This window comes from Lipotes vexillifer, unplaced genomic scaffold (assembly GCF_000442215.2).
Source record: "Lipotes vexillifer unplaced genomic scaffold, Lipotes_vexillifer_v1.1 scaffold1094, whole genome shotgun sequence".
Taxonomy (NCBI): Eukaryota; Metazoa; Chordata; class Mammalia; order Artiodactyla; family Lipotidae; genus Lipotes; species Lipotes vexillifer.
Genome location: NW_006792775.1, coordinates 3623200 through 3636836, shown reverse-complemented (window position 1 = coordinate 3636836; position 13637 = coordinate 3623200). Strand labels below are relative to the sequence as shown.

General features: G+C 56.7%; 1 protein-coding gene across 1 annotated transcript in view; it reads left to right on the top strand.

Moving 5' to 3' along the window:
- Window positions 1-13637, top strand: part of ANO1 (anoctamin 1) — an 89325-nt gene that overhangs the window by 15675 nt on the left and 60013 nt on the right. Inside the window, exons 3-6 of the mRNA XM_007466015.1 lie at window positions 6165-6263; window positions 7012-7163; window positions 8683-8737; window positions 11920-11971. Coding sequence (XP_007466077.1) covers window positions 6165-6263; window positions 7012-7163; window positions 8683-8737; window positions 11920-11971 — 358 coding nt within the window. The remainder of the gene's footprint in view (window positions 1-6164; window positions 6264-7011; window positions 7164-8682; window positions 8738-11919; window positions 11972-13637) is intronic.

The window sequence follows — 13637 nt, the reverse complement described above, 5'->3', positions numbered from 1 at the left end:
GGGGAACGTGTTTCTTGCAGTTTCCAGCCGAGGTTTTGCAGGCATGAGTGGTTTCTGAGGCGTCTCTGGGGCTTGGGTAAGCATGGTGATGAGCACAGAGGAGCGGTCCCTCCTCGCAGGCTGGGCGTTGGGGTGGGGGTCCTTGACTCTGAGGAACCTGAGGTCTAATCCCGACATCTGCATGTGTAAGGGACAAAGGCGCAACAGACATTCTCAGGGACTTGTCAGTTCGGAAGCAAACCCCATCCCACCTGGTGTGGGTGCCCTAACCTGCCGTGTGGCACAGAGATCAGATCCCTTTGCAGAGGGAAGGAACTGAGGCTCTGAGAGGTGGGGCAAGGAGACCAAGGCCACCGGGCCCACCAGGGGCGGGACCAGCACTTGAACCTGGGTCGTGGCTCCCAGTGTCACTCTCTTTGCCCTGAACCATGTGGCCTTCAGCCCCCACTCCCATCCCCAGGCTTAGTGCCTCTGCCCTGAGCCTCTCCTACAGTGGGATGTTAGGGGCCATTGTCTAGTCCTGAAGCTCTCATTTCTCCACAATTCCACCATTATGCATTCATTTCTTTGGCCCTAAAGATTTTATGTCTCTTGAGTCTTAAGTGCTGAGGCTTTTACACACCCCACCTGACTTCCTTTGGGCCTGTCTTGGTTTTGTGGAAGCATACTTGCTATAAAGTAAATTCTGGACACTTTTTAAAAGTCATGTCTTTAAAGTTCCCCAAGGGCATCTCTGCCCAGGTCCCAAGTAGTCGGGCTAAAATCTGTGCCACTCTGGCTGCAGTTCTGACATCCTCCTGTGTCTCTAGGCCCGTGGTGTGCCAGAGTCAGCTCTTTCTGGCTCATCAGGAATTCTGCCAGCCGGGTGTTAACACTTTGGTAGCTTGAAATAGGCCACGGCCGGAGTATTTACACTGTGGAAATTGGCAAATGCTGCAGCTACAGATCAGGGTTGGTTTTTTCTTCCTGAGAGCAGGGGAGTTGTGGAGGGTTGCATACCTTACTGGCATCTATTTACTGGCAACTCCCTGCTATACGCCCATGTGTCTCCCTTTCCTTGGAGAGGTCAAGTACCTTCGAACGTGTCTGTTGAATTTTCACTTCTCATTATGATACGTTTTTATTTCTGCAAAGTTCTGTTTGGTTCTTCTTCCAAGTTGGCTGTGTCATTTTTTAATAGTTTCCTGTCCTTTGCATAACCTTTCTGTCCTGAGGTTTATTTCTTTAAGCAAGGTGAGCAGAGTTGGTTTCTTGTCCGTCTGACCCTCGCAGAGCCCCGAGGCTGAGGGCATCACTTCTCTTGCTTCCTCTCCAGCTGCCATCGATCCTGGTGGGCCTGGCGCCCCTGCCCACTGACCACAACCCTTATGTAGCCCGTGATGCGGGGGGCGAGTTCCCCAAGCCCGGGAGGAAGATGCCCTTGTCCAGAAAGTCTTGCATTCGTCACATCTGAGGGCACTATAGACAGAACCACCTTGAGCCAAGGTCACAAGCTGAGGTGCCCAGACCCACTGGGGCCGTACCTTTGGGACCAGGACTTCTCGGGGAGGCCCTCATTCCCTCCCTTTCCTGCTCAGCACCAGGACTGCCTTCCTTGTAATTCCCAGGGTTGGAGGACGGAGCCCTTTCTGGGTCACCTGAAAGTGTCATCTCATGGGGGTCCGGCTCCATGGGGGAGGGTCTTCTGTTAGACTCCCTATCTTGGGTGGGCCTGGGGCAGAAACCTCCCTCCCCCCTCCAGCCCAAGTGTCTGCATCGGTAGAAACCCCTTCATGGCATGGTCTCGGTTACTCCTCTGGGTCTTCTCAGGTCTTCAGCAACTCTAAGACGTGACATTTATTTTATTTATTTATTTTGTCCAGCATTTGGTGGCAGGCCATTGCGGGACCCTGAGGCCTGGCCCTCCCCACGCCCACGCCATGGTGCGCGGCCCAGGCAGTTCTGTGGCCTCTGACCTCCCCACACCAGAGGGACCAGAGTCAGGACAGAACCCACGGCTCCGGGGCATCTGGCTGAGGGAGGGGACCTGGCATCTCACGATTTCTTCCTGCAGGGGCACGCTGCTGTCAGGCCGGGCACCAAGGTTTAAAACATCCCATATGTGTTCTTGTCCAACTGGTCCCATGACCCCTTTCCCCAATCCTGCCAGGTATTTCCCTGGGAGGGACCCCACTGCTCACATAAACAGCGGAGCGTGTTTTCCCAGGGAGGCCAGCCCGGGCACTGGTCCTTGACCACCATCAAGAGAACTCGCCACGGACTCGGAAGAATATATTTTGGGTCTTCGCATGTGGCTGAGCAGTGGGCACAGAAATAAACTTGGGCTGTAACGGGAAAGAGGGGGTCTGCCTCACGGGGCCGTCCATGGTCACTTCTCGGTCATTTCATGGTGCCCCCGGGGCTTCCTGGAGCTGGGGAGGCGGCTTCAAGCTTCTTAGCCAAAGGAGTCCACGCAGGCGTGGTCTCACCAGCCTCAAGGTCACGGAGACAAGCCATAGCCCCAGCCACGAGGCTGGATGGAAGTGTTAGGAGCATCAGGGACTCCCCCAGCTGTGAAGCAAGTCTGAACTGCAAAGATTTGCAGATGAGCCAAAGGGGGTTCAGAGAGGTTGAGTCACTTGCTGGAGACAACACAGCAGCCCGCCAGGACTCGGACACAGGCCGCCCAATCCATGGCCTCCCCCGGTGCCCACCCGACCTGCCCCTTGAGGGCAGCAGGAAGATCTGGGCTCCCCTTGCCCGAGCCCCCGGGCTGCCTCCTCTGGTCCACACTAGTCCACGCGTCCGTTCCCAAGCCCGCGCCGCCGAGTCCCCAGCCCTGGGCCGTGGTGTCAGGCTCCAGGCTCCCTGCAGGTGTGCCTCACGCCAGCCAGCACACCTCGAGCCTTGCGCATCTGGTCCCTGTGGCCGAGCACCCTGGTCCTGGAAGCAGCCTCAGGACCCAGCTCCTGGACCTGCTTCTTCAAAGTTTCCAGCCACTTTGATAAGCTCCCTGCACCGAGCCCTGTGGGGCTCTGACCTGCTGCTTCATGGCGAGTATCGTGGGCCAAGTGGCAGCTCCCAAAGCTGTCCTCCTGGAATCTGCAAATGTGACCTTATTTGGAAGAAGGGTCTTGGCAGATGTAAGTAAGTTACTGATCTCTGCACCAGATCATCCTGGATTCGTGTGGACACTAAATCCAATGACAGGTGTCTTTGGAAGAGAAAAGAGAGGGAGGCTTGAAACACGGAGCCACACAGGGGAGAAGGCTTGTGCAGATGGGCACAGAGGTTGGGGTGATATGGCCACAAGCCCAGGAAGGCCTGGGGTCCCCGGCGGCTGGGCAAGGTGAGAGGGCCCCTCCCCGGGAGCCTCTGGAGAGAGCGCGGCCCTGCCCACACCTTGATCACAGACTTCTGGCTCCAGAGCTGGAAGGGAATGAATTTGTGTTGTTAAAGCTGCCCGGTCTGTGGCCATTGGCTGCAGCCTGCCCTGGACACTCACGGTGAACTTGCACAGTGTGAACCTCTGGGCTCCAACGTGAGGACAGTGGCAGGCTCACCCTCACGGGCCTGTCGTGGGGTTAAATGAGTTAATACGCACGAATGCCTGAAGCAGGGCCTGGCACGTAGTGAGCGCCCAGTGGGTCCCAGCCTCCTGCCCCGCCCCCGCCCCCGCCCCCGTCATCATCATTGTTAGGGGACTTCATCCGCTCGTTCAGGGGACATGTGCAGCATCTGCAGTGCCCCAACGTGGGCAGCAGGGCCAGTGAGCTGGGAGCCTCCGGACAGGACTCGCCTGCCTGCTGGGGCCACATAGACAAGGCCTGTGCGGTGACACTGAGGCCCCGGGGAGAGGCTCGCTCTTCTGGTTGTGGGGGGCATGGGGGCCTCTGCATCAGAGATGGAGAGATGAGCCGGAGTTCTCCCAGCAGGTGTGGCCCTTTTCTCGAGGTGAGGCAGGAGCCCCACGTCTCACTGGGGACCGAGACTGGCGCTGGACGAGTGTGTTTGGACCACGGAGGAGTTTTTCTTAAAAATCAGTCCCAAGTGACTTTGACTCCGTTGCTTTTTGCCAAAAACCTGCAGTGATCCCCATGAGCTGTGTACACTCTGAGGCTGGTGACGGGACCTGGGGCTCAGAGCCCAGCGCAGACCCGAGTCAGCCCCATATCGAGTCCCGAGTGCCGGCCACACACAGCCCCTGCCGTGGCCCGGCTCCCTTCTGCCAGGACCCCTGGAATTGTGGAAAGGTGAAGTGGGACCTCAACCTGGGGGCCCAGCGTGGGCTCCGAGCCCCCGGCGGTCCCCTTGAGATGGCTGGTGGACTGAGGACCCCACTGCCATAGGGCGGCTCTGTCTGAGGGGGATGTTGTGTTTCTTTGCTTTTTGTTGCAATGGGGCACCCCAGTTATCTCGGGGTGATTGGGAAGTCTGCTGGTGTTACCTGCGTCTTAGGTGGGGAAACGTGTTATCGCCACGTTGATGCTATTCACTCAATAAAGGGAATCTCTTATAACACGAAAGGTAAGGGGAACAGAGAAAATCAGAAAAATAGAGAGTTGTTGGCATGTGTGTGGTCTCACCCACGATTAAGAGTGTGTATGGCCTGCATGTGAACCCGGGTTCCCACACCCGCCAGCTGCAAGATGCCAGGCCCTGACTTTCCACCCACAACTTTATTGAGGAGTAATTGACAAATATAATTGTGTACATTTAAAGTCTACACTGTGATGACTTGATGCACATAGGCACCGTGGAATGGTTACCCAGATCAAGGTAATTAACTCGCCCATCACCTCACACAGTTAACTCTGTGTGTGTGTGTGTGTGTGTGTGTGTGTGTGTGTGTGTGTGTGCGCGTGCGCGCTGAGAACACTTTGATCTCTCAACACCTTTCAAGTATACAATACCATGTTAGTAACTAGAGTCACCCTGCTGTTCATTAGGTCCTCAAAACTTAATCTTATAACTGAAAGCTGGTACCCTCTGACCTATCTCCCCATTCTCATCCCCCCACCCAGCCCCTGGCAAACACCGTTTCTATGAAATCAGCATTTTTTTAATTCTACATATAAGTGATACCATGCAATGCTTGTCCCTCTGACCCATTTCACATAGCAGAATGTCCTCCAGGTTCATCCATGTTGTCACAAATGGCAGGATTTCCTTCTTTTTTATGGGTCAATAATACTGCGCTGTATATGTCTACCACACTCTCTTGATCTATTCATCCGTCCAAGGACGCTTAGGTTGTTTCTGTATCTTGGCTGTCGTGAGTAATGCTGAGTGAACGTGGTGGTGCTGATGTGAATGTGCTGATGTCATTTCCTGGGGACAACTACCCAGAGGTGGGATGGCTGGATCATTCGGTGGCTCTAGTTTTAATTTTCTGAGGAACCTAGGCGGTGACTTAATCTCTCAAGCCTCAGTGTTCCCCTCCGTGAAGGGGGGACAGTGGTCCTGCCTTTCCCATAGAGCTTATTGGAGTCAGTTCTCGAAGCTCTTAGCTTGTGCAGTTCCTGGTGGGGCAGCACTCAGGGGCCCTCAGCTGCCCAGTCCTGTCATTCAGACACGCTGGACCAGAAATGACTTGTCCAAGTTCACAGCAGCTTAGTGGGGGCGGGGGGCTGGACTCGAATGCAGCGCCGCCTCGAGTCCTCTCACATTAGGATAAAGGCAGTGCTGACCCAGAGAACCCGGAGGGTGGCCAGGTCCAGACAGAGGTGTGTCCTGACCCCACAGAGATGCCCAGAGGGGACCATCTTCACCATCACCTCCTCATTTCTGCTTGGGCACCCCGGGGACACCAAGTACAGCCACTCAGTCAAAGGGCCTGGCCTCTCAGTTGTGCAAGACCTTCTGTGGCTCAGGCTGCTCTGGGGCCCCTCGGCTACCCCTCTGAGAACTTCCCAGGTGTTGTGGGATCGGAGACCTCCCTCCAGGCACCCTCCCGGCTGTTTATCATTCCCTTGGGACCTGGGGGAGCCCTCTCAGCCCCGCAGCTTTCTTCTGTCATCTGGAAGGAGGGGATTCTAGCAGTGCCTCAAAGCATCGTCAGAGGAGCCATGAGGTGACAGGCAGAAACAGCCGCCCAGTAAACTGTTGTGGTCCCCGAAGGTGAAAATGGTTTTCAGCCCCAAACATCTGCCCACGCTGACCAAGGACCTCTCCCCTCTTTCTAGACGAAAATTCACGGGGTTGGATTTGTAAAAATCCACGCACCCTGGAACGTGCTCTGCAGAGAGGCTGAGTTTTTGAAACTGAAGATGCCGACCAGGAAGGTGAGTGGTGACGTCCCTACTCCACAGGGGTCGTTTCAGGGCTGCCCGGCAGGAAAACGTCATCGGGAAGGTCTGAGTTGTCACGAAAGCCCAAGGGAGCTTCAGGGCCGCCCCCCCCCACCGCCTCGGGAGGGCAGGAGGCCTCCCATGTCCTGCGGGCGGAGAGTATAACCCGCTCCCCCAGAGATGCCACAGGAGCCCGGGAACTTCTCATAGATACAAACACAGTGAAACTTCCCGCTCTGACCGTTCGTACTTTCAGTATTTCAGCTAATTTATCAGACTCATTTTAATTCCATTTCCTCGCTTGCCAGGGCTTTTCTTCTTAATCTCTGACATCTTCAGGCTGGGAAGCAGTCTGCCAGTGCATCCAAGGAGCTTAGCGAGGCGTCGGGGTTTACTTTTGTCCTTGGGGAGGAAAGCTGTTCTCGGGAGTGAGTCAGCTCCCAGCTTCTCAAAGCCTCCAGAATCCTTTGGATTACCTCTTTTTAAACAAAAGTGGAGTTGGGGGAAGTTCTCTGGAATGTACTAGAATTGCCCTTTTGGCTGGGATCTCCCGAAACTCTGAGCTTTCAGGCTCATCTAGAAACGCGGACGTGGAGGGGGCATCGTGGCCCATCCCCGCCCCCTGTTCCCAGGCCGGGCCGTCTCTGTGGCAGGGGGCTAGTTCCCTGCCCGTCTCAGAATAGATTCCCAGAGTCATGGCTCAGCAGATGACCTGCGTCCCCTTTCCCTGCCTCGCCCGCAGCTGTATCACATTAATGAGACCCGTGGCCTCCTGAAAAAGATCAACTCTGTGCTCCAGAAGATGACGGACCCCATCCAGCCCAAGGTGGCGGAGCACAGACCCCAGACCACAAAGAGGCTCTCCTATCCCTTCTCCAGGGAGAAAAAGCACCTGTGAGTGGGGATGCCCCCGCCCCCGCTTGCCCTTCCCGAGGGCCCCGCGCCGTGTGGTGATTCCACCCCGTGTTGGACTTGGCCCTCTGAGGCCAGAGGGAGTTCTCCAACCCCCAATGAAGTGGGGATTTCAGCCCCTGGAGCATATTCGCATAAGAGCTTGTGGTTCTTGAGCACAGAAGAGGCCCTGGAAGTAATTTCCAAGGTCATTATTAACTGAGGAATTAAGGGGACAACAAGTCTTGATATGCTGGGTGACACTCGGGCACACTAGCTTGAGCCCATGTGAGGGAAGGCCTGGGCCTGGGATTAAAGCCCCAAAGCAGTGATCTGGGTACCCTCCCCCTGCCCCGCTCTGTCCCTCTTGGGATGTGTCCCGAGGAGTCGGGTCTGGTTAGCTGCACCTCCTGAAGGCTGCCGAGCTCTGGGCGCCAGGAACCGAAAAGCAGCCCCGGCTGGAGTCCTGAGGCCCCAGAGACTCGCAGCCAGTGCGCAGGCAGGCTGCACCTATTCTGGAACCTTCCCTCCTCCCCTGCTACTGAGGGGCAATGAGGCGTAGCCACCTGGGGCAGCGGCAGCGGCAAGGCCTCCGTGAGGCCTCACTGGGCAGAGCTGGAGCGAGGGCAGGGGTGGGAATAGAAAGCTTGGAGTCTGGGAATCCTGTGGGGCTAGGATGACGAGCTCTAGGGGATGGGAGGCTCCTGGACACCCCTGGTCCCACGAGACATGAAGAGCCTCCGCTCAGAACTGGGGCTTCCGCCCTGGCCAGGGCATTAGTCACAGGGCCGGGGCCACATGCTTCACTCGCTGTTTCCCGATCCTCCTGGGGCTGAGACATAAGAGAGAAGGAAGTGGCTCCGGCCCAACTCCTCCCGCCAGCACCAGGACCCGGGCCCCCGCGCATTAGAGGGAGACGCCCTCTTTCCATGACCCCCAGGGCCCTGGCCACCTCCCTTGGCACCCCCTGCCTTGCCAGGCTTGGCTCACCTCCAGGCTCTGGGCCACCCCCAACCCAGAGTCGCCCTCCCCCGCTGTACGCTGAGTGTGTTGGGAATCGAGTAACGTGTTCCAGAGACATCCCTCTGCCCTCAGGAAGCCTTAGGAAATCTCTGTGTGGCCCAAGACCTCAGGACGGAAACCATTTGGAAATTATAGGGAGACTGTCTTAAATAGTAAAGTGTCCGATGGTGAGATCACCCCAGGAGTGCTGCCGCAGAGACTAAAATCTGCCCCCGAGGGTGTCATTGGAAGGAAAAGGGATCCTCGGCGGGGGAGGTCTGACCACAGTTGCCCCTGGGGTCACTTCCCACCCACGGGGGTCTCCCAGCCTCCCCGAGGGGTGAGGGGATAAACAGACTCTTCCAAATGCCCAGGGTCGGGTCACACCCGGCATGCGGACAGAGCTTCGTCAATTTCACGGTCGCCGCTCATGGGGGTAGTGTGGTCCCCCAAGGCCTCGGAAACCGGGAGCGCTGACTCCAGTGAGCTGTGTCTCTTTTTGTTCCCAAAATTTCAACAGATTTGACCTGTCTGACAAGGATTCCTTTTTCGACAGCAAAACCCGGAGCACGATCGTAAGTATCGCTCACTCGTGGGAATCCATAGCTCCCCAGCAAGGTGGCCCCGGGAAATGGGATGATAATTTCATTTCAGCCAAGCTCCTCTGGGTGGAAGGGGCTCTAATTGTCTGTGACAGAAATAATTAGAATAATAAAACCAGCGGGCTGCGAGGGGCCCAGGGGATGGCGGGAGTGGAGCAGCAGGGAAGACGCAGAGGGATTCCAGACCCGCTGGGTTATTTCAAAACGTTCCCGCATCTTTGCAGTTCCCAGCACGCCTCTCCATCCTCCGTGCCACTTGCCCTTAGTGGAATCTGTACGTCCCTATCTCTCTGGAGGTTTGTGAGCAGGCAGGCCTGGCAGGAGTGATGGGGGGGTGTAGGCAAAGGGACGAGGGTTTGGGTAGATATCCAGAGCTTTGCCAGACGAGCAAACTGTGGCTTGAAATCTGACCAGGCCACCCTGCCCTACTCCAGGTATTGGTTTAATGTTCATCCATCGGCCGCCAAGTTGTCCACCAGCCAAGCTGGGCTGTGCACTGCTCAGGACCCAACTTCTGTCTAAACTAGTATTAACCTCGCAGCCAAGCTGCTGCTTCTCTCTCTTCCTGGCCCAGAAAGCCCAGCCTGGCGAGGAGACGGGCAGGGCTGGCAGGAGGCGGCCGCTTGACCTTGAGCAGATAACAGCCCCTCACAGACACATCCTGAGACTGGCAGGCACCCAGGCACAGGACAGTGAGTGGTGCAGGCTGCCTTGGCGTGGGGGGCTCAGGCCACTGCCTGGACAGACAGAGCCCGGTCCCATCAACCCTGTGTCCCCTCCCAGCCTAGCGACTCGCAAACGGGACGAGGTGGCGTCCTGCCCAAAGGGCAGCCGTGCGCGCACACCAAGGGTAACCTGGATGCAGCGCCGGGGACATAGCCGCTGCTGTGGTTTTTATTATTGACCGTGTTACTGATGCAATTAGTAATTAAATCTCATAGTTTATAATAAACAATGAGGAACTCGTTTATGCAAAAACGTCAGCAGCCGATGTGGCTCGAGGCTGACATGTGGTCCAGGAGAGGTAAGTTCTCCCTCTTGGAAACCGACCTCTCAGGAGAACCAGACGCAGTTGAACCTGAACGGGGTCTCTTTTTCTCTGTCATTTTGGGACGGGAGAGAATTGGAATGGCCAGCTGGGGGAACTGAGGCACGTGCTGTGTTTCCATACATATGTGCACCCCAGTTTTTACATTATCTGGAGCCACTAGGATGCTCCTGGAAGCACAGGGCTGGGTGCAGATTTGTAAATTCAGTTCTCTTTTTTTTTACTTTATTGTTTTATTTTATTTTACTTTTTTGGCCACACCATGTGGCTTGCGGGATCTTAGTTCTCCGACCAGGGATCGAACCCGGGCCCCTGGCAGTGGAAGTGTGGAGTCCTAACCACTGGACTGCCAGGGAAGTCCCCGTAAATTCACTCTTGCTGTCGGGGTGGTGGCCTGGGGTTGGGGTCATATGTGAATGGAAGCTCTAGGCCCCCTCTCGTGGAGAATCCACTTTAAAATTGAGCTCAGACTGTGATCCCCAAGTCACAGAAGGCAATTCTGTCCGAGCCAGTAAGTGTTAGCTGAACGATCCATGACTCCGATTACCTCTGGGGTGGGGGGCACTCTCTCCCAGAGACCCTGAGGCCTGTTTGTAAAACACCAAGGCTCCAGAGAAACCCTTTGGTGACTCAAAACTTTGCCCTTGGTTAGTTGGACCCTGTGGTCTTGAGACCCAACGTCCTTCTAGACAGAGATATAACAGTCCCTCCTGTCTCCTTCCCTGTGCTGCTAGCATATCGGGGCAACCCAGTGTGCAGGCGGGTAGGAGTCGGGATCAGCGAGGAACAATGGGGAAGGACCTGAGGTGCTGGTCTTAGGACTTGGGTTTTCAGCCTGTAGGCACTAGGGAGCCATAGATGGTTGTGGAGCAAGGTCCTAGAAAGATCACTGCCGGTGGCCAGTCGTGGAAGGGCAGATGGAGGGTGGGTGTGGGATCACAGGGGTGGTTGTGAAGGGGGGCTGTGGCTGCACATGGAAGGGAGGAGGTGGTTATGGGAGAATCAGCAAGGTCAGGATGAGGCGACCGATTAGATTCAAGAGGTGCTAGGGAGAGAGCCAGCTAACTGGGTCATTTTCATTCATTCATCAGTCAGTTACTGAGCACCTCGTGTCTGCCCAAGATGGGCAGGAGGTGAGGGAGGCAACAGGCACATGGCAGGGGTGGAGTAATCCGGGACAAGAGAGCAGAGTTAGGGAACTGCCTGGCGGTCCAGTGGTTATAGGACTGGGCACTTTCACCGCCAGGGCCCATGTTCATCCCTGGTCAGGGAACTAAGATCCTTCAAGCCGAGTGGGGCGGCCAAAAAAAAAAGAGAGAGAGCAAAGTTAGAAGGCAGAGCAACAGGGACGGTGGCTGCTAGGTGACCTGTTTGTTAAGGTAGCTCTGTAGCCGTTTAGCTCTCAGGAGAGAAGCGCTTCTGGCAAAAGAAACAGCCATGGTGAAGGCCCTGTGGCCTCAGGAGAGGGTTGGCGAGTGATGGGGGCAGCCAGGAGGCCAGGTTGCTGGGACAGGGCTGGGCGGATGGAGAGGAGGAGAGAAAGTCAGATGGCCCAGGGCCTGGGGGGCACTGGAGGGTGGCACCTCGGGGGGGTCTCGGGGGGTTGGAGTGTTCTGACCCACGCGTCTATGGCACATGGCCGATTCTTTTCACCCCATTTTGTGGGTGGAGAAACTGAGGCACGGGGCACGAGGTAGTTAGCCCAAGACCACACGGCTACAAGTACGCAGACCCAGGCAGGCAGACCCCCAAGCCGGGGCTCCTGAGGCAGCGAAGTGAAGTGTTTTGTTCGTAAAAGGGGCACAGGTTTCTAGAACATTCAGGGCCACACCCGAGAGTGGTCCTATCAGCGGAGTCCTCATGCCTCTGAATTCCAACTCACCTCTCAGCCAAAAGGGGCGGAAACCCACCAGCAGAGTGCACGGGACCCCCGTACTCCTGAGCCCAAGCACAGCGTGGGCCCTTCGAGGTGACCTTGTCCCCAAGAACGCAAATCCTGACCCCATCCTTGGGGAACGCAGGAGGCTGGTGCTGGTAACGGTCACCACCTCCCTTCCCGGTGACCCGTGATGGTGTAGCTCTGGTCCCCCCCTTGTCTCCACAACAGGTCTACGAAATCCTGAAGAGAACAACGTGTACCAAAGCCAAGTACAGCATGGGTAAGGGCGTGCTTGGGGTTTGAGCTCAGCGCTCATCTCTCTGTGTAATCTTGCCTCTGCATCTTCTCTGTGGGAGGCGGGTGGCCGGCCTGGGGTTTTTTAGAGGGTTTTGATTTAAGGCTGGTGTAACAGTCTCAGGCAGGAGGGCCGTTCCAGGACCAAGGGGCGGTTTTACGGCCCTTTTAAGCACAAAAGGATCCTCCTCTCTGGCTTGAGGCATCTGTGGTGGCCTGTGGAGCCTCTCAATGCAGAGGCGGTAAATCCTGGCTGCTGGAAACTGGAGGGTGACCAAGGGGTCCTGACCCTCTCTTGACCTTCACAGTCCAGGGGAAGGTAGTTAGGGTTCCAGCTGGGGCAGCAGCCTGATGCACCAGCCAGACACGCACACAGTCTAGAAGGTGCCCCACCCGGGCCGTGGCCTTGCTGGAAGAGGTGCCCCTTGATGTGTGCCCTTAGGCAGAACCTGCTGCAAAACCGGCCCCGCTGGGCTCAGGTACCAGTTTACAGAACACCTCAGCCACAGGTGCAAAACCTTCTCGATTAAAGTGTGCAGAGGGAAACATCCCCCCCGCCCTGCCGTGCAGGTCCCTTGGCCACCACCGCAGGCTGAGTTTGCTAAACGTTTGCAAAACGTTTCAAGGCAAAGTGATGCCTTTTCCCGGTCTTTCCCCCGTTCCTGTTGAGCTGCTTTATGCCCTTCTGAGAGCGGAGCTCACGGCACAATCCTTCATGCTCTGGAAGCATCTGAAGCTCCGAGCCTGTAGTTCAGGAGAGACGCCCTGCCTATTGGCTTCCCGGGAGGGAAGGAAGCAAAGTACAGGAGGAGTCAGATGCTCGCAGCTGAAGCCTGGGGCAGGCCCAGGATGCGGGGTGGGGGTGGGGGGGGGACGACACCTCCAGGCTCAGCCAGGCTGCCCAGGGTGGCCAGTGTTCAGTCACGGGCCCGCCCTCTGGGCCTGAAATCTCTAAGCCCGTGTACTAAGTCGTGGCGGGGGACACACTTTCAGGAGTCGAGAGGAGGCTAGGAAAACTGTCCCCAATGGAGCAAGGTCCTCCAGGGGGGCCCCAGCCACCAGAAGTGGGGAGAAGCCCGGGTCTAGTCCCAGCGATGCAGCTCAGAACTCAGTCTCCCTTTAGCGTCCCTGTAGGGTCCCTTCTGGTGGAGACTCGTGTGTTTGCTGTGAAGGTTTGCAGAGAGTCCAGGGTCTGGCGCTTCTCAGCTAGAGCTGATCCCCGCCCCGGGCCATGCTGTGTGTTCTGGCCAGTTCCCTGGCAGCGCTGGTTCCCAGTGCCGGTGACGAAGCAGAGAGATGGAGGGGCCTTCTCTGCGCCCCATTTCACACTGGCATTGTCTGAGAGCCCTCCTGACCTCCAGATTCATGGATGGGTTCGGTCACCCACCAGCCTCTGTGCCAGGAAGGTCCCTACCCTCAGGGAGTTTCCATTCTGGAGGATGGAAACAGATGAGAGATGACAAGGAAAACCAGAAGACAATCTTGCAGGTTGAGGGAGATGGGGAGTGAAGGGGGATGAGCCAGTGATCAGAGGTCTTTCTGATGAGATGACATTGGAGGGGTGAGGCTTCCGGGTAGAGGGCGCACCTGTGGCAGCACGGTGTTGAGAGCATTCTAGGGGCAGTGGGGGGGGGGGGGCCCGGGGAACCTGA